At 38.0% G+C, this 20,329-nt stretch overlaps 2 protein-coding genes and 1 long non-coding RNA gene across 3 annotated transcripts in view; 2 read left to right on the top strand and 1 right to left on the bottom strand.

Moving 5' to 3' along the window:
- The window catches only part of dapk2a (death-associated protein kinase 2a), a 39,659-nt gene extending 37,907 nt beyond the window's left edge, over nucleotides 1–1,752 (bottom strand). Inside the window, exon 1 of the mRNA XM_062030424.1 lies at nucleotides 1,628–1,752. Coding sequence (XP_061886408.1) covers nucleotides 1,628–1,644 — 17 coding nt within the window. The 5' untranslated portion in view covers nucleotides 1,645–1,752. The remainder of the gene's footprint in view (nucleotides 1–1,627) is intronic.
- Nucleotides 1,670–18,022, top strand: sh2d7 (SH2 domain containing 7). Its single transcript, XM_062030429.1, has 6 exons — nucleotides 1,670–1,850; nucleotides 2,392–2,481; nucleotides 9,807–9,972; nucleotides 12,441–12,683; nucleotides 16,896–17,441; nucleotides 17,526–18,022. The coding sequence occupies exons 1-6, from the start codon at nucleotides 1,699–1,701 to the stop codon at nucleotides 17,568–17,570; spliced, it is 1,242 nt and encodes a 413-aa protein (XP_061886413.1). The 5' UTR covers nucleotides 1,670–1,698; the 3' UTR covers nucleotides 17,571–18,022.
- Nucleotides 5,884–9,722, top strand: LOC133636713 (uncharacterized). The gene is made up of 3 exons (XR_009822522.1): nucleotides 5,884–5,940; nucleotides 7,626–7,682; nucleotides 9,606–9,722. It is a non-coding gene; the product is annotated as an uncharacterized LOC133636713 (long non-coding RNA).
- Nucleotides 18,023–20,329: the final 2,307 nt, after the last annotated feature.

The raw sequence follows: 20,329 nt of genomic DNA, 5'->3' as shown, positions 1-20,329 counted from the left end.
GACGTTGGACCTTTTGGAACAAAATTAACAAAGAATTCTGCTTCTTCACTTAGGCTATATACATATATAGTAAGTAAGTAAGTAAGTAAATTGTATTTATAAAGCGCTTTTCACAGATAAACTCACAAAGCGCTGTACAAAACTTAGGTAAAGTTAAACAACAATTCAATTTAAAACAACAGGGGCAACATCATAAAAAGGATACAAAATGGATTGAAAATGATAGTTAAAAGGTGCTTAAACTAAAAGCTAAACTAAAAAGGGAAGTTTTCAAATGTTTCTTAAAAGTTTCAACTAGGGATGTCCGATAATGGCTTTTTTGCCGAAATCCGATATTCCGATATTGTCCAACTCTTAATTACAGATACCGATATCAACCTATACCGATATATACAGTCGTGGAATTAACACATTATTATGCCTAATTTGGACAACCAGGTATGGTGTAGATAAGGTCCTTTAAAAAATTTTTTAATTAAATTAAAAACATTTACTTGAATAAAAAAGAAAGTAAAACAATATAAAAACAGTTACATAGAAATGAGTAATTAATGAAAATGAGCAAAATTAACTGTTAAAGGTTAGTACTATTAGTGGACCAGCAGCACGCACAATCATGTGTGCTTACGGACTGTATCCCTTGCAGACTGTATTGATATATATTGATATATAATGTAGGAACCAGAATATTAATAACAGAAAGAAACAACCCTTTGGTGTGAATGAGGGAAGGAGGTTTTTTGGGTTAGCGCACTAATTGTAAGTGTATCTTGTGTTTTTTATGTTGATTTAATACAAAAATAAAAAATAAAAATAAAAATCAAAACGATACCAATAATTTCCGATATTACATTTTAAAGCATTTATCAGCCGATAATATCGGCAGGCCGATATTATCGGACATCTCTAGTTTCAACACAGTCAAGATCATGTTCCAGAGTCTGGGAGCTATAGCCTGGAATGCCAGGTCTCCACGGGTTTTAAAACGAGTTTTCGGGATCTTTAGAAGACTCTGGCCTGAAGACCGGAGGCTGCGCCCTGAAGAGTAGGGGCATAACAAGTCCGTGATGTACTGAGGGGCCCCACCATGCAACGCACGGAATGTCAGGACTAAAATTTTAAACTCAATGCGGAATTTAACTGGAAGCCATAGTGGAAAAAACGGGGGTGATAAGGGCTGTTCTTGGTGCACCGGTCAAAAGTCTGGCAGCCGCATTTTGTACTGTCTGAAGTCTCTTTAGCTTCGACTTGTTGAAAAGGGTGAAGAGAAAATTGCAATAGTCAATGCGAGACGAAATGAACGCGTGAAAGATAATTTCGAGATCCAATTTTGACAACAAATTTCTTACTTTAGAAATATTTCTGAGATGACAAAAACAGTTTTTGGTCAGTTGACGACAGTGACCTTCCAAAGACATTGACTGATCAAACACAACCCCAAGGTTTCTGAGGCTGCTTTTAACAGATGCACCCATATATAAGGCTATTGTGATACATCCATTCATTTGTTCGTCGGTCATTTAGCCTTTTTGCCTAACACAGATAGCCGTTAAAGGCAGCAGTGATAATCTGAAGATAAAGTAAAACATTGCCATGGTTCAGATGTGTTTCATAGTCAAATGAGCACCTGTCCATCCTGTTCATCAGAAGTATTCAGGGTTAGCGCTCTGTGTGTCGTGTCCTGGCGAATGTGGGAGAATGGAGACAAAGTCATGTGTTGATCTGCAGCCGGACTCGTCTGAAGGAGGTCTGAAGGAGCTGGTGATGAGGTGGTTCATTGGGACGCAGGCGCCTCTCATTCTGCAAAATGGAAACTTTCCTTACTGGTTTCAGGGCTTCACAGCAAGAAAGTAAGAAACACAGATTTAACTAAAATGGACTGAAATAAATTAATACATGTAGTGACAACTATTTTACTAGAATATAAATTAAAACCTTGTGTAATCATATTAAATTGCCTAATAACTGGATTAAAACGTGGTCTATTCAGACTCAGTTGTGCAGTAGGAGTGCACTTTTATTTCATACTCACAAAGGCAAGAGAAATTAATTCTTCATAGAGGTTGGGTGACTTGAATGGAGAGGTTGGTTCCTATTGACATGAAGCTTACTGTACATTCACACACACTGACTACAATACAAGTCCAGGCACTTCCTTATGGGCTTTATGCAAACAATGATAGAATATAGTCTTTATTTATTCTCATGGGAACGTTTGATGTTTTGTAAAAAATGGCACACCTTAAAGTTAGATTTAAAAACTCAGACACATCTTGGTTGAAAGTTTTCCAAGTCTCATGAAAAATGTCACTATTAAAAATAAGATTAGCTTTTTATATTTGTAATTCAACTAAATACTTTGTTCAGTTGCTGCTTGTCTCTCTGCCACAGGCATGCGGAGGATCACCTACAAGATAAAGCTCTCGGCTGTTTTCTCATTCGCCTCAGTGATAAAGCCATCGGCTACATCCTTTCCTACAAGTAAGAGGTTAGATATATTCTCATTAGGGCTGTCAAAGTTGACGCATTAACGTTAATCACAAAAAAAGGATAGCATTTACTGTATAAACACAGACTAATTACACAGTTTATTTACATTGTACTAAAAAAAGAGATCAGCACTGTCATCGAACAAATGTCGAGCGAGTCGGCCCAAATTCATTAAACAATTTGACCGGGAGCAGTATATCCATATCAAATACAAATATCCAAAATTGCCGCCATTTTTTTGCCATTTGGTGGCCAACTAAAGTATCTCTGCCATTAATTTTATGCCTTGCAGTTGATGAAGTACAGCATTAACTTATCAACTAGGGCTGGGCGATATGGCCTTTTATTAATATCTCAATATTTTTTGGCCATGTCACGATACACGATATACTGTATATTTCGATATTTTGCCTTAGCCTTGAATTAACACTTGATGCATATAATCACACCAGTATGATGATTCTATGTGTCTACATTAAAACATTCTTGTTCATACTGCATTAATATATGCTCATTTTAAACTTTCATGCAGAGAGGGAAATCACAACTAAGTCAATTGAACAGAACTGTATTTATTAAACAGTTATTAAGCAGTGGCACAAACATTCATGTCATTTCAAAACAGAAAGTGCAAGATTGTCAGAGACATTTTAGAACAAGCTATTAGTGCACTTTTGTGCATGATGTCACTAAGATGACATATCAAAACAACACTAAATTAAACTGCACTTTTTGAAGAAAACGCCACTACAATAGTTTAAAACAAATAAAGTGCACTTTTGTGCATGATGTCACACAAGATATTTCAATAATTGTCAAATAAAAATGAGCTGCATAATAGGAACTCAAATAGTGTATGTCCTTCGCTATGTGGTAGGTTACTGCGGACTTTATCTCCGTCTGTTGTTGACTTTTTTTTTTCATACAATGTTGATGTAGAAATGGTTGCTTGGGCATTTTGTGGGTGTGGCACCAAACGGAAATGTTGACATGCGGAGTTTCAATCACGCTTCATCCTCTCCGACTTTTCAAATTATGCTACAAATTAGCAGTGCTGCTACTTTTTGTAGCAACGCTTTTGCCGCATACTTGTTCAACATCTTCCCGCTTGAAGCCAAACTACCCCAAGACGATGGACCCTGTGCTGTTTGTCTTGAGAATGAATTCTTCCTTCATTTGTTACCAGATTCGCACCTTTTTTCTCTCGTATTACCACTCGCACCACTCCGCTAGCACCACAGCTAACTTTACCCATGCTGCTACCTCTCTGCTCCGCGATGGCGTATGACGTTGCATGTGCGACAGTATGTGACGTATGTAAGAAGGTGCGCTTGTTTTATGTCTCTGTGAAAAGGAGAAACAAGAAAGAGTGAGAAGAGCCTGCAGTGTAATGCTCACAGCTAAAAGCAACTGCGTGAAACGTATACTCGAATATCACGATATAGTCAATTTCTACATCTCACAGAGACAAACCCGCGATATATCGAGTATATTCGATACATCGCCCAGCCCTAATCTAGCCGAGCTCTAAGTCTCTTTTTTATTTCCGACAGTCCAAATAAGTCAACAGATATCCACAATTCTCTCTCCATCGTTTGTCATTTCATCGATCGCCTCTTTAGCGACACAATGACACAGCCATTTGTGCAAAATGGTGCCAGTTTGCACGTATCCTCCGAGCGTGTTAGAGAGAGTCCCAAAATTAGTGGCCGCAAAACGTTTCAAGCTTAATGATTACATTTACATTGTGTTAAAAATGATTTGATTTAATTGATTAGTTTTTGTGTCTGTTTAATTTTTTTTACATGGCAGTTTCTTTTTACATTGGCAATCATATGAAAAAACTTCTTGCAACACTACATTTTTAATTCCAGCGCACCAAAGTTAGTTCTGTTGGTTTTCCAGAGCATGCCTGTGGCTTCTCGTGGCCCAGAAAAGGTGACACGGATTAAAGTTGTGTGCTGCATGTTCCACAACATAAAGCCCCAAAGCTTGGAGCATGATGTCATGTGCAGTAAATAACTATCTCCCTGGTGACCGCCGGCAGTACATGCAAAAAATGGTCCGCATCACTTGTATACTTGTTATCAATCATTTACGTAGTCTTAGTAAATCAGCTGCAACACGCCTAATAGCACACACAATTTTATAGCTTGCACATGTTTTTTTGCACTTGTTGGGGTCTAAGTAGATCAGGCCCTTAGTGTTTATATAAATGGGGATGACCTATCAAAGCCCAGCCCTGTTATCAACCAGTACAACAATTCAACAAATACAGTCTCACACAACCTGCTCATCCACCTTTGTGGATATTATAAAAAAACGTCCAATCAACATAAAAAAAAATCTAAATTTTGTATTGTTTGTCAGAGGAGCTAGCCAGGTTAGTAGCATTTTTATTTTTGCTTTTTGTTTTTGCACTTCTTTGTTGTTAGCTCTCTTTAGCTATTTTTCATGCAGTTTCCCTTGTGCTTGTTTTGTGCATATTCCTTTTGACTCTACCTTGGATTTTGTACTTTTGAACATTAAACACTCCTTAACCTGCAAACTGCCTGCTGTCTTCTGCTTGTTTAGGGGCCACCACTCCCGCGTTCCTAACAGAATTGGTCCAAATGTGCATTTCATACTGTACTGTCGTGCTGTCCTGAGTGCGTATGGCCCTGCGATCTTTTGGGCCTCTGTTTTGCGTGATGGAGCGCATGTAAAAAGTCAATTAGTGAATGAGAGGGCGCTTCATATGAAATTTGATAAATATACAATGGCAGATTTCCCCTAATTTTCCCGGTTTTAAATTAATGTTTTAATGATGTTACAATTATTTTGTTAAATATAATTGCACAATATGTTTTCCAAGAAAATATTTTTGTGCCAAACATGCATCAAATTAAATGTAGGTTTGATGAAAAAATTGTTTTACATGAATAAAAGAGTGTGAAACAATGTTGTAACCGGGGGCTGGAGGCTCCAAATGAAATTCTGCCTCGGGCAGTAGTATGTGTACTATTACCAAATTTTCAAGGAAAACATTTAAGAAATATTCATAAATGAGATTATGACAATAAAATTGCTGTAGTGTCACAATGAGGTATTTTTTAAAGTTAATTAAAATTCAATCACTAATAAATGATTAATATTGATTCCGGTAATCAAAATTCAAAAGGGATTTATGGAGGTTAATTTATGTCTTTACTACGAAAGCTTTTTTTTTTTTTTACACTGAATTTATGTAACTTCATTGGCTGACAATTTCAATGAAAATAAATTCATCCATCCATCCATCCATTTTCTACCGCTTATTCCCTTTGGGGTCGCGGGGGGTTCAGTGTTTTAAAATTCAGTGTCTTCAAAATGGAAGACTCACTTCCGGTAAATTAAGACAGAAGCAATCGATACTGTCAGCCTATCATGTTTCAAGTCACGTGACAGGGGTCTTGCAAAACAGCATAAAAGGTGGGTAACTGGGCTATCTTGGCATAATACAAAATAGCTAACATGTCAATGCGGCCGGCTAGATGTTTTCAAACTATAGAAATGATTCCAATGGTTATAATCTGCACTTGAGTGACATACGAAACTCTGCTTCATGCGACCGAGCACAAACCGAGTGGGGCAGAGTGGGCGGGGCTTGTTTTCAGAGCAAAAAAACCAGATAACGAGTGTCAGACGGAGGCAGAATTCTACAGCAAAGTCCTGCAGAACAGTGATATAATATATCGAATATGTGGATGTACTTTACCCGTTGCGTTTATGTTTCGCCGTGTTTGTTGCATCTTTGTTGCTCCTGCTCGATTATAAAAAATGTCGATCAAGGACAGGGCTGGGCAATTATTTTGACCTGGGGGCCACATTTAGAGAAAAAAATGTGTCTGGGGGCCGGTATATCTATCTATCTATGTATATATATATATATAAATATAAATATACGCACGCACACACACACACACACACACACACACATATATAAGCTGTGACAATCTGCTGTACAACAAGGGTCCTATTTTTAGGATCACTAATACAAAACCTCACAATAATGTCTGATTGAAAGCTACAAACGTTATGACAGACCGCCTTAAGAAACAGAATGGAATTTTAGATGTTCTACTGAATGAGACACCCAGAACGTACATAAATATAAAGAATGTGGGATTTACAATATTAACTATGAACGATAAAACACTGAATATTAACAACCCCCTCTCCATCCACATTATTTACAATCAAGCGAAACACAACAAAAATGCAACAAACATGGCAAAATATGAATGCGAAGGGTAAAAAATAAATAAATAAATACAATCTGACATAATATCACTTTTCTTATAGAACTCTGTTGTAAAAACCTCCTTCCGCGTCTGTCCCTGACACCCGCATTTCAGGCTCTGGAAACACTCTGTGGAAACGCTCTCCACCCACACTGCTTGGTGCCTCATCTGAGCTGCTGTGACTTAGATTACTATAGTAATTCATTAGATTACCATAGTAACTAGTATATAATTCAAAAGGGCAGATTCTAATCATTGAAATACTTTGACTTTGTCATTAGAAAACATCACTTCACATCATAATGGCCGCTACACTTTCCATCTTAAACATCTAATAAATGATTTGGGAATGTCCGGCGGGCCAGATTGAAAAGCTTAACGGGCCGCATGTGGCCCCCGGGCCTTAAATTGCCCAGGTCTGATCAAGGAGGTGGTCAATGCATATTGTCAATATTTATTGGTAATAATATATATTGTAAATCTCCCATTCTATATTCTTATGTACGTTCTAACTGTCATATAATTCAGTAAAATAACTAAGGTGCATTCCGTTTTTGAGATGGTCTTCTTATTTTTGACTGGAAAAGATACTCGGATGTCTCGGATGAAAATACAGAATGTGGGATTTACAAAATTAACAATCACCAATAAAACACTGAAAATTTAAACTATATGAACGTTGCTCTTCTAATGCAGACCACCTCCTTGATCGACATCTTTTATAATCAAGCTGGATCAACAAATATGCAACAAACATGGTGAAAAATAAAGGCCAAAGGATAAATTAAACATCCACTTATTTGATTTAGTATCATTGTTCCTATGGTCACCGTAGTGTGATGTTCATCTATTAATGACCAAACTTTGCAATAGTATTTGTCTGCAGATCCGGAGGCTGCACGTTCAGGCCCGCACTTTTGGACCTGCACGGTGAGACCCCCTATGGTTTTCCGACAGTGCCACCTACTGGTTGACTGTGACATTGTAACTGCACATTAGCACGCCACATAAATATCAAATAAAATATCAAGATGTGATTGGAACACTTTTTAAAGCCTTTGTACGAAATAGCCAACAATAAAATTTAATAATTTTAAATGCTCTATTGCATGGGGTTATATTGACAATACAGCCTTGTCAAATAGATTAAATTAAATGGTTTTAAATGTTTTATTGCACAAGCTGAAGTTTTCCCAAAACAGCCTTTATGGCAGTGCTCCTTCCTTCCTCAACTGCTTTTCCAGCCTCCTCCAGAGCTCATCCACTTCACTGAAAACAGTTAAAACGATAACTAGATTAATAAAAAAGCGCTATATAAACTATTATATATATATATATATTATAACTACTGGAATAGAAGAGCCATCAATGTTTCTACTTTTCTCCCCTAACCTTTTATGGACAACAGGCCCTGTCAGGAAGCCCTGCTCTGCCTCCTAGCATGAAATGCCATATATAAAAAGACCTCAAGAGATTTTTAAGCAATTACATTTATTTATATTAATACAAAAACAATTAGCAGACAATTTATTTTGGCTTTGACAATTCTGTAGCATGCACACGCTTATGCTCAACTCTGGAAAAAGAACTTTGCAGATGAATTTCACTGTTGATGGAGTTGTGGCGAGGGTACGCAATACAACGTAAACCGTTGGCCAACCAAAAAGTAACCACAGAACACTATACCCAACATTCACCAGGAGATGGCAACAAACAATTTAGATCACTGTATTACAAGCAGCGTCTGTGAAATTTAATTTGCAGGAAAGGAGTGAGTTTAGTGTTGAATTGTCCATCCTCGTTCTATTCTCTGTCACTCGTCGTCGCCATGACTGTGTCTTCTTCGTTCTTCTGCTTCGTCTCCTTCTTGTTGTGTGTGCAGTTGTGCACTCGCCAAAAGCCGTAGATGTTATAACGTGACTGGGCCGGCACGTTGTTTATAGGAAGGAAAAGCGGACGTGACGACATGCTGTCCTCACTCAGGTCCGCACGGACCTGGAGGGGGTGTGCCTTTAGTCCGGCTGGAAATCGGGAGAAATTCGGGAGAATGGTTGTCCCGGGAGATTTTCGGGAGAGGCACTGAAATTCGGGAGTCTCCCGGAAAATTCGGGAGGGTTGGCAAGTATGTAAATGGAAGTTGAATGGAATACATGCGTATTCTAACACTAGAAAAAAGCTAGTTAGTTTGGTGGTGTGTGTAATACTATTTCTGAGAATAACCCTAACCAAGAGTTATTGTGGCAGAGTGCCTTTTAATAGTTTAGCAGTAGTGATGAGAAAATGTAAACACTTGCTGCTCAGCTCCTTGTGAATGTACAATGAAGTCCACATGTGCCTTTCCAGCCTCAGTGCGATCACTGACTGCTTGAAGGTGGGGCGGAAGTTGAGTCGTAAGGCCACTATGTCGAGGCATTCAGAACACAGGTGGCAGCTCTCCCTTCACCTTTTGGCCTCGGTTGTTCACACAGCAAACCGTTTACCATAACATAAAACAAGCAAATCATTAATCCAATTTATGACCTTTACACACAATGTTTGGCCTATGAAAATAGAGCCAACAATTTAGCAAAAATTTGCATTGAAAAACCGACTCAAAGTTTAAGTGGGGCGTACGAAAGCTCGGGTACTTCTGTGTATGATCTTAAATAGTTTCTTGAATTATAACCGGCAAGCAGTGTAGATTATGTAGACCATGGATGTCAAACCCATTTTCATTGAGGGCCACATCGCAGTTATGAATGCCTTCTTTTATTATCATTTATTAGTGTTAACTATACATTTTACAATTTGCAATGTGTTTATGTGAGTGAGACATTTCTTAGTTTAGTTAAATTTTTATGGGTGCGTCCGCAGTATCCATAATTGGCTTTTTTCCCCTTGGATACACGGGAAGTCTTGGATCTACTGTATGCGCCCTGTTATCCTCCGCTTCTCACCCAGAGTCAGCTGGGAGATGCATTAGCTTACTCGTGAGTCGTGGCCCCAGAAAACAATAATTTAAAATGAATACACTGTTTTTTCTCCGACTCATCTTTCTGTGCATTTTTTCCACAGGGGCTTTGACCGGTGTCGTCATTTTGTTATAACGCAGAACCAAGATGGACTTTTTGTCCTATCAGGTGACTGCCAAACCTACCACAGTATCACCAAGCTAATCGAGCATTACAAAGTCAGCCCCATCCAGCCTTTTGGAGAATACCTGACAACCAGTTGTTCTGAGGTGAGATGTTGTAGGCCAACAATCAAATTACAAGCCAGGCTTGTGAAGCCTTATACAAACTGATAACGAGTCCTTGTCTGGTATGAGTGTCATGGTCTCTAATGACAGTTGTTATTAGTTTCTGGTATTTTGTATAATTTCTTGTTTTTTGTTTTTGTTTCCACATTCTGTTTGCCACTCCTCCACTAAACACTTGCTATCTCACCTTTACCTGATTGAAAATCAGGACAAACCTGTTTCTGGTTACTAATTGGAGGCCACTTAAGCCAGCCTCATTGTTAGGTCATAGTTGGATCATTTTGCATCACTTTGCATTTTGTGCTTCCTACACCTGTTTTCCACTTTTGCACTTCCCTGCTGCACTATTTATTTTTATCACTCAGTACATTTTTAGCTGAACTTCACCTGCCATCTCTACAAACGTAACAGTGTGAGTGAATATAGAAGTAGTTTTCTGAACAGCTGCATGGAGTCCCCTGAACGTTGACATTATAATTTAACAGTATTTTCAACTACAGTAGTTGCAGTTTAATTACACACCCAAAAGGTAATTAAATAAAAACAATTTTGTTATTTTTACAGCACCAAATAAATGCAATGGCCTCCTACTCTACATGATCTACCAAGTATTTTCACTTTTAGAGATGACCTAAAAAACATCTGAACTCTGTAGTGTATCATTGATATTTAAGAGCTGCTGTCATATCTTTAAATTGGTGGCTTTAATGTATTTTACATTATAAAAGACAGGTTAAAGGTATATCATGTATCTTCTCATGCTATTGGGATTAAATTATGTTCTATTTAATTTGCAAATATGTGATTCACTATATATTCCGCAGGCCAGGTTTTTATTTTTATTCCTCATTTAATGGCAATACAATTGTATATAATTTCTAGTTTCAATGTTGGAATCTATGAAGGGTATCCAAATAAACAAGCAGTAGTCATAGTTCAATTAGTCATAGTTAATTACTGTACTTGCTTGCATAATTTGAATTAACTTAAAAAAAAGACCGCAATTTTTTGACACAAATGCAAATTTTGTCAGAATGTCACTCATTTTTATAATGTTTTTCATGAATAAACGTAATTTATTTGCGCAAAATCTGCTGTATTGCACATTTTGAACACTAGCTATGTGCACATGGACACATTTAATCGGATTAAAAACCTAATCAGAATAATAATGCTTCATGCAAACATGCCATTCGGAATATTCTTACTCGATCACACACGTTTGGATCAAAATTTCATTCCAATCGAGACGGGTGGTTTATGCCGATAGACATTGAGATTGTAGCGCATGAAAACACATCTTCCGAAATTCGGGTTGGAATTATCCTAACTGCGCATGTCTTTGATGTCAGCTATACTTTGGTGGTGGACCGGGGACTGAATTTAATAGCCTCAGAATGAAGCGATTGTCTTGCTGCTGTCTCCTCCCATTCAACATGTACAGACGTAGCGTTGTATGCTGTTGAGTGTGTTGCTTTAAAACGAGACTAGCAAAAACAAAAGTATGGTTTTGGAGTGTCATGTGTCGATGTAACAATCAAAGAAGGTATCCAGTTGTCGTCTTAACGAGCTGTTTTATTCACGACATTACAGCTACTCCAATTGCTAACTGCGAGTTTCAAACACATACACAGAATGTTGTAACATGAATACGCGCCGCAACCCATTTATAATCACAACATAAAAAGCACAGAACAGCTCCATTTCAGAAAGAGAGGTAAAACAAAAGTAGTAAACAAAAGCAAAAAAATATGTAAATAAATACTGTGATAATGTCGGACAAGCAGTAATGCACAAAGCCATGTTTGTTAACAATGGAAGTCTAATGCTTCTTCAGCACCTGTAGTGAGCGAACTTGACCAAAAGATAGCACCATAGCACAAATAATAACATACATTTCCGTTTATGTCCGGTTCTGCGCATGTCAAAATAAAGTGCTGTATTCCGATTTAAGGCGTGATCCGTGAAAATGCATGTCATAATCAGCTAATTTATTTTAGGGTCCATGTACACAGTAACATTCTAACCAAACGATGACTAGATTAAACAAATGTTGTCCATGTACATGTGGCTACTGATGCAAATAATGTCCTAATGAAGCAACATTTGCCACAAGCCCACCAGTAGGAGTCACTTCAATTATTGCACTTACGAATACATCGACCTGATCACTGAGCGTTAGAAACCCAGGTAATTATCTGTGGTTAAACTAAAGAAACATGTGCGGTCAAAATAAACTGTGGGATTAATCTGTGTTTTATACATGATTAATGCAACACTTTTTGTAATTAATTAATTAATCTCATACAGTACATCATGGTTCTGGTTTTATATTCTACTTTTACAGGCAACATTTCAACATATGCTGTTTTAATATGTGACTTGTTGGAGATTAATAAGAAGTTATATGCTTTAACTAAAGAGGCAATAACCAGAATAATGTTTTTCAGGCAAACTCTGCTGAGCTGTACGATGTGGTGAATTACAGCAACAAAGGGAAATCAGGAGTAAGAGTCCAATCTCTGCGGAGCCTGTGGGACCAAAATAATGCTGACTGCACAGGAGACAGTAAAAAGATCCTGCAACACACTGGCGGAATACACACTGTAGTTCAGCCCCCTGCCCTGCCGCCCAAATCCCAAAACAGGAAGCTGACTGGAACAGTGTCCGTCGATGCCATATCCATCTCTCAGGTACAGTATCATTGTAGAGTACAGGTACAATCATTGTTTGTGACATAGAGCAGGGTGGTCAAATCGTATTACAGGATGTGGGGGGCCACGTTAAAAAATGCCAAAACCAATCCGATGTAAGTCAATATATGCTAAGCCAGTGGTTCTCAAACTTTTTTCACCAACTATCACCTCAGAAAACATTGACTTTCCAAGTACCACCATAATGACAACATTATAATACAGTAGCATAGAAGGGCTAAATATTAGTTAAAAACAAGGCAGAGGTTTCATTTAACATTAACATTTCATTATTATTCATCATTGGCCACTAAAACATTACACACAGTTTTACCGGTAACAATGTGTTTGAATGTTTAATTAAGTGATTTAGAATCATTGTGCTAAGCTATCGGATAGAGATGGGACTCTGACGACTTAAAATTCTATTCAGATTTTTAGGGTGATCATTCGATTTAGAGTCAATTCTCGATTCAGCAAAATTCTTTATTCAAATAAATTTTCTGAAAACAATGTTTGGTATAAAAATTATTATAAAACCTTATCAAAACAAGCTGTGGTTACAAAAGCTCTTCTTGACTGCCGACGTATATGCACTGGAAGTAGGAAATGGAGATGGCCTAAAAACATTATTTTTTTATAATTGATTCTTTTTTATTTATATATATATATATAGGTCCTGTGTAGTCCTGAGTTCAATCCCGGGCTCGGGATCTTTCTGTGTGGAGTTTGCATGTTCTCCCCGTAACTGCGTGGGTTCCCTCCGGGTACTCCGGCTTCCTCCCACCTCCAAAGACATGCACCTGGGGATAGGTTGATTGGCAACACTACATTGGCCCTAGTGTGTGAGTGTGAATGTTGTCTATCTGTGTTGGCCCTGTGATGGGGTGGCGACTTGTCCAGGGTGTACCCCGCCTTCCGCCCGAATGCAGCTGAGATAGGCTCCAGCACCCCCGCGACCCCGAACGGGACAAGCAGTAGAAAATGGATGGACGGATGGATATATATATATATATATATATATATATATATATATTATATATATATATATATATATATATATATATATATATATATATATATATATATATATATATATATATATATATATATATATATATATATATATATATACTGCACTGTAAAAAAAATTCTGTAAAAAAACGGTCATCTACTGGCAGCTATGGCTGCCAAACGAAAACCATAAAATTAAAGTAAAACATTGTAAACCAAATAATGATCAAAAACATTATATTTACAGAAATTTTCATGAAACGTTTTCAACGGGACGCTACAAGGTGTGTGTTGGGTGGGGGGCGGGGTTTGGTGTTAGCTGTGGTGTATTTTGTAGCGTCCCGGAAGAGTTAGGCTGCAAAGGGTTCTGGGTATTTGTTCTGTTGTGTTTATATTGTGTTTATATTGTGTTACCGTGCGGATATTGTCCCGAAATGTGTTTGTCATTCTTGTTTGGTGTGGATTCACAGTGTGGCGTATATTTCTAACAGTGTTAAAGTTTTTTATACTGGCACCGTCAGTATAAACTGTATCGCTGTTGATGAAGTATGCGTTGCATTCGCTCATGTGTGCGTACAGAAGCCGCACACATCTTGTGACTGTGTCTGAACGATGTTAGAATGGATGAAAAGCGGACGTGACGATAGCTCGTAGAGTACGTTTGTTCAGTTTTAAATTCTGGCCCACTCTGTATTTGAGTATGACACCCCTGTGTTAGATTGTTAGTATGGACATAGACTTTTATATAACAAGCTACATATTTAATGAAAGATAATTACTGTAATTTTACATGAATTTGACAGTAATTTAAGAAAACAGAAAATGCTATGTATAATTAATTTGGTATTTTTCTGTAAAAAAAATAGAAATGTACATAGTTTGTCATTACTGGCATATTACTTAAAATAACAAGCGGATTGTTTATTTACAGATAATGTCTTCAATTCTACAGTTTTATAAACTATTTTTAAAAAATAGAAAAATTACAGTAGAAATTTAGAGTAAATTAACCATAAAAATGGGATTTTTTTTACAGTGTGTATATACATATATATATACATATACATTTATATATATATATATATATATATACACATATAAATATCTAAATATACATATATATCTATATACGTATAGATATATATATAATCGATTCTTGAAAAATATGAATCGATTTAGAATCAGTATTAATAATAATCACGATTCAGATGGGAATCAATTTTTTTTAGCACTCTTACTATCCGAACAAAACATACACATCTTGGCTTTAAGTTATAGCTGACAAAGCACATTCTCTTGTTTGTCGCAGTCCAATTGGTTCTAGGCCTCACCGTGGTAAACAAATTTGCACAAAGTAGGATTATTGTTAATCATCACTTATCTTTATAGTGAGAGCATAAAAAACGATTTACTACCTAATTAATAATTATTTCGATCGCCACATCAAGATAATAAAAAATATGAAAAAAAATGCAATGTAAGACATAAACTTATTTTAACACTTAAAGGACGCATGTTTTGATTTTTTTTTCTACATTGAAAACACTTCCTTGTGGCTCACAGAACATGTAATGGTGGTTCTTTGGTCCAAATTTTGCATAGATTATATTTTACAGATCATCTTCAAACCGCTTTCTGACCGTCTCTTCAGGTCAGGATGCGTCGTTTTGTGGGTGGTCTTATTTTGGTGCCTCCACTTTGTCTGCGTCTTCTTCTCGTCAGCCATGTTGTAGATTTTGGTGCTTCCATATCGAGTTTACTGACAGATATTTTCTAAATATATGCTACTTTGTATTATAAATAGCAACAGCGGAGGATGCATGTGCATGTACACTGCCCCGCAACAAGAGGATAGAGAAAAAAAATGTAGCTCATTGACTACAGTGTCAGACTACAATGGTAGACTAGCGCAAAGATCTTCGGGAGATATCCGCTGACGTCACAGGGCAAAAATGTCACTGGACAGAGCTAATTCCAAACAGCTCGTTTGGAGGAAATATGAAGGAAGGTAAGATTGTTTTAGATATATCCCCGCAATACCTCTACTGTTTGATTTCAAATTTTCAGGACTTATGGGGATCCCAAATAAACAAGAGCATGTACCATCAGGTAAGAAAAGTTGGTTTTGCAAAACAGGTTACAGTGTCCGCCCTGAGATCGGTAGGTTGTGAGTTCAAACCCCGACCGAGTCATACCAAAGACTATAAAAATGGGACCCATTACCTCCCTGCTTGGCACTCAGCATCCAGGGTTGGAAGTGCGGGTTAAATCACCAAAATGATTCCCGAGCGCGGCCACCACTGCTGCTCACTGCTCCCCTCACCTCCCATGGGGTGGAAAAAGGGGATGGGTCAAATGCAGAGGGTATTTTTTCAGTGGTACTTTTACTTTAACTTTAAATACGCTTTTAAAAAAAAGTTAAACTTTTTTTTTTTATCTGCGATTTAGTGAAGCAGCAATATTTGAAGCGAAAAAAAGGACTTTAGTGAATATCTAATAATATATGTCATTAATATTAAATGTATTTCATTTTTAGAATATGTCAAGGGCTAATAAAAAAATGTTGCTGGCTGAAAATAGCCACACTTTGGACACCTCTGCCATAGAGCATCACTTTGTCCTACATATGAAAATGGAACATAAACTACCGTTAAAGCTCTCTGGTCTACAACCATGGGCAGGGACTCTGGACTCCAGGTAGGGAATTGATTTAGAGCCGAAGAGCGGTAAGGGTTAAGCCAGGGCATTTAAACTGGTGGCCCAGGGCCACATTTGACCAGGAAATGATACCATAGTTCAGTTCAGTCCCCCAGTTCGGTTCAATACATGGGAGAGACTTAAAAGGTTTTGCAGCAAATTCCGATAAACACTAGCCCCTGTTGTATACTGAAGAAGAACTTGGAACAGCGTAAACACAATGCCAGATCCTTGCATTGACATTTTAACCTTCTGAAGTCCAACGGGACTATTTCCTTAAATACAAAAAACAAACATCCATTAAGAGGATCCTGGTTGTAGAAATAAGAATAATAGTGATGGGATAAGTGAGGCCCCCTGGTCCTTAGATTTCTGGAACAATTTAGTTGAATATACCTGCATGATAATCCAACACTGTAATGGTTTTGAGTTTAGAAATTTTTTAAACCACTGTTTTCATTGTAGTAAAAAGGAAGACATATTGTTGTTTATTTCTACCAGACTCCTGCTGTACCCAAAAGAGGGGCTCTATTAGCATTCTCCCTGAGTGGATCTGTGTCTGATACGTCACAAGCGAGCACCGCCTCTTACACTCAGCTGACACCTGTAGGTGGCAGAAGCAAATCTGTACCGACAATAAACAAAAACAAGGAAGTGACCTACTTAAACCATCAAATCAACAGTCAGTCCTTCACAAACTCTTCATCTGAATCCCAGGCTGCCGCCAAGAGCGTCACATGTCACACTTATTCGCTTCACAACCCTAGAGAGCCTTTAAGATTCAGCAGTCCGAGTCCAAATGAGCAGAGGGATGATCTTCAACTGTCCAAGACTAACATGATGTACCAGACTGAAGGGCCTGGAGAGAGTTCAGCTCTTGAGGGAGCCACTGTGTATGCTAAGCTTCAGCGGAAGCCAGCAACAGTCATTTTACCTGACGCCACCTATGAGCAGGTCCCTGGCAAGAGCAGCAATTACGAGGGAAACCCGTATGAGTCGTTAGATGACTTGAAGACCAAAATGTCCAAATCCACCTGGGGAAAAAATGTAAGTCAGACTTAGAACCTAAAATGCTTATAGTGAAAGAACAAAGACCATTGAATATTTACATTGTTTTTTTCTGCATTTCAGAATATGAAATGGAAGAAATTCCTCCCTGATTATATGAAGAAATAAACAAACTCTGGATGAATAGATTACCCTCAAACAGGGTTATCCAAAGTGAACTGACATTCAGCTTTTTTTAACGCTGGAAATAAAACGTATTCATTATCAATGATGAATGAATTAGAGCTGACAAACCATTGGAATGTCTGCTCGCCCGAAAACAACAAACAATTATTTCCCACAATTCGACTCCCTCTTCAAATGGTCTTGGCCATGCTGTGCTGTAAACATCCCAGTGAGACCATTGCTGTAAATTAAGTCTCGTGTTTGTTTGTATGTCATAACATGTTTTTTGTATGTTCTATAGTGGGGGTTTTTTTTCCTGGCCTCAAACTGAGTACCCCCCATAGAAGCTCAGTCTGGGATCAACTTTTTTTTACTCAACCTTCCCCTATAATTTACTTTTTCCCACCTTTTACCGGGCTCCGGGTAATGTATTTCTGCTTTTGAACTGGTCTGTGCTGGAAATGTAATTTTTGTTGTACTTTTTAAGTGCAATGACAATAAAATGCTATCTATGTACAGTGGAACCTTGATTTACGAACTTTTAGATCTGTAAGAAAAGAAAGTAGGGCAAAACTTTGTTGGGGAGGCAGAGACTTCTACTTCACCAGCTGTGCAAGAGAAGTCACGTCTCAACACTACAGCATGTGTGCCTTTTCTTTGTTTTTTCACCTTTTGACAAGTTTTGCTAACTCAATAAGAGTCCCAAAAATTCATCAGACCAGCGTGGAAAGGAGAAGGGAACCACTATAAAATTGAAAAAAAAAGACTATTTTGCGAGGAGTACATTTATGGCACTCACAAGCATGACCACATCAAGTTTTTATTGTGATAAAGCCGGCCTTTTCCGGTAAAAGAAGAACACAATTATATCACAGCAGAGGAGGAGACATTATCTGTCCTCTCTTTCCAGAGTGACCCATCGCAGACACATAAGGCTCTTTTCTCCCCTCCCTAGCCCCATTAATTTTCCTTTCCTTTGTCTTCTCCTCTTGTCAGTTCTCTGCCGTTGTTAATGTGTGTGCATTTTACTCTTTTAAATGTTTATCATTGTAGCAATATGGTTGTTGAAATTAAGGATTTTTGTGATTTTGTTTGGAAGAGGACACCATAGTGACTTCTGTGTGTGTGCATGTGTTGGCAGAACAGAGCACACAGCAGTTTGTTGTTTTGACTTTATTACATAGTTGATCCATCACCACCTTGTTAGCTGTTTTGATACAAAGTACAGTAGCTAAACAAGAAAAATGAAAGAGTTGGACACATTTTAAGCATTTCTGACCACACAAGTGAAATACAAAAAAGGCTGACACAGCTCTGGCCGGTGTAAGGTACATGACAAAACATGTTAGAGCTGTCGAAGCTAACGACACTAACGGCTTCACTTGGCTGCCGAGCAACCGTGAGCATGATAAGACGAAGTCAACAGAGCAATACATGTTCGCCAGAGGTTGAACCAAATTTGAAGCTTTAATAGGAACTCTACAGAGCAATGTCAATGAGGTACAAAGCGATGTCAGTGATCTCCAAGAACAGATTATCAATAGTATGCAAAACGATGTTGAAAATCTCCAAAAACAGATTGTCAGAGAGATGAATATCTTGATATGATAGAAATGAGAAAGTTCAAAGACAAAATGACGATTCTCAGTGACAACAGCACAGCATTAAGACAGGAGATGAAGAAGCTGAAGGAGGATAATGCAACATTGCACCAACGGTGGAATGCCAAGCAGCAAGATAACCCCCATGGGACAACAGTGCGTAGTGTTGTGGAGAACATTAAAAAGGAGATAGCAGCATTGCACCAACAGTTGAATGCCAGGCAACAAGATAACACCGATTTGGAGAAAGCAGCATTGAGCCAACAGCTCAAAGCCAGACAAGATATCACCAATCTGAAGAACATCAGTGTTTTAATAAAAACATCAAAGAGAAAATGGATTAGTTTACATGACAGAATGACATCGTCATTGCAGGGCTGCGCATCAATTCTCTATGCTATGCAAGAGCAGTTGACAACAGAGTAGAACCAGACGACATGGACGCTGCTTTAACAGAACAACAATTGGTCAACTTTCTGCAATCAAAGGGAATTGATGTCGATATTAACACCATCGATGTGTGAATTTCACTGAATAGAAGACGAAACACCACACCAGTCATCATCGTGAATCTTGCCAACAGAAAATCCAAAATGGCATTGATAAAACAGGAAAGTGTCATGTCTGTGTTGATCATGTTTTTGTTTGGCCATGTGCTGTTTTGTTTTTGGACTCTTTGTGCACTTTTGTTTGTTTTGTCACCATAGCAACCCATTAGTTTTCACCTGTCATGTCACGCACCTGTTTTTACGTTTGGTCTCACACACCTGTTGTCAATCATGTCTGTATTATTTAAGTCCATTGTTTTCAGTTAATCTGCCTGGCGACATCACACGTTATCATCACTCTACTTCATGCCATGTTCACAGTCCCATGCCAAGTAAGTTTTTGTTTCATGTTTATAGTTTTTTTTGCCTTTGTGCAAGTCTTTTGTTTTCATTAGCCAAGTTTTGTACTCCGCCATTGAGCGCGCCTTTCGTTTGTTCTTTTTTGATAGTGTTAAATAAAATCATGTACTCACATTCACGTCTTGCCCGCGCCAACTTTCCGTTGCCTTCCGGAAAAACAAACCCCAAGGACCAAGTCTTGACAGAAAGAAGCTGAAGGGTACCAACAGTACATCAGGGCTCGCCAACCTGTTGATCGCGATCGACCAGTCAA

This window comes from Entelurus aequoreus, linkage group LG02, assembly GCF_033978785.1.
Source record: "Entelurus aequoreus isolate RoL-2023_Sb linkage group LG02, RoL_Eaeq_v1.1, whole genome shotgun sequence".
NCBI classification, from domain to species: Eukaryota; Metazoa; Chordata; class Actinopteri; order Syngnathiformes; family Syngnathidae; genus Entelurus; species Entelurus aequoreus.
The sequence above is the reverse complement of the archived record's forward strand: the minus strand, read 5'-3'. Positions and strand labels throughout refer to the sequence as shown.

Bases quoted from the DNA above. Each gene is read 5' to 3' on its own strand.
- sh2d7 (XM_062030429.1), top strand. From the start codon at position 1,699: ATGGAGACAAAGTCATGTGTTGATCTGCAGCCGGACTCGTCTGAAGGA. The intron at 2,482-9,806 runs GTAAGAGGTTAG...TTTTTTCCACAG, and splicing joins GGCTACATCCTTTCCTACAA to GGGCTTTGACCGGTGTCGTC. The intron at 9,973-12,440 runs GTGAGATGTTGT...AATGTTTTTCAG, and splicing joins TGACAACCAGTTGTTCTGAG to GCAAACTCTGCTGAGCTGTA.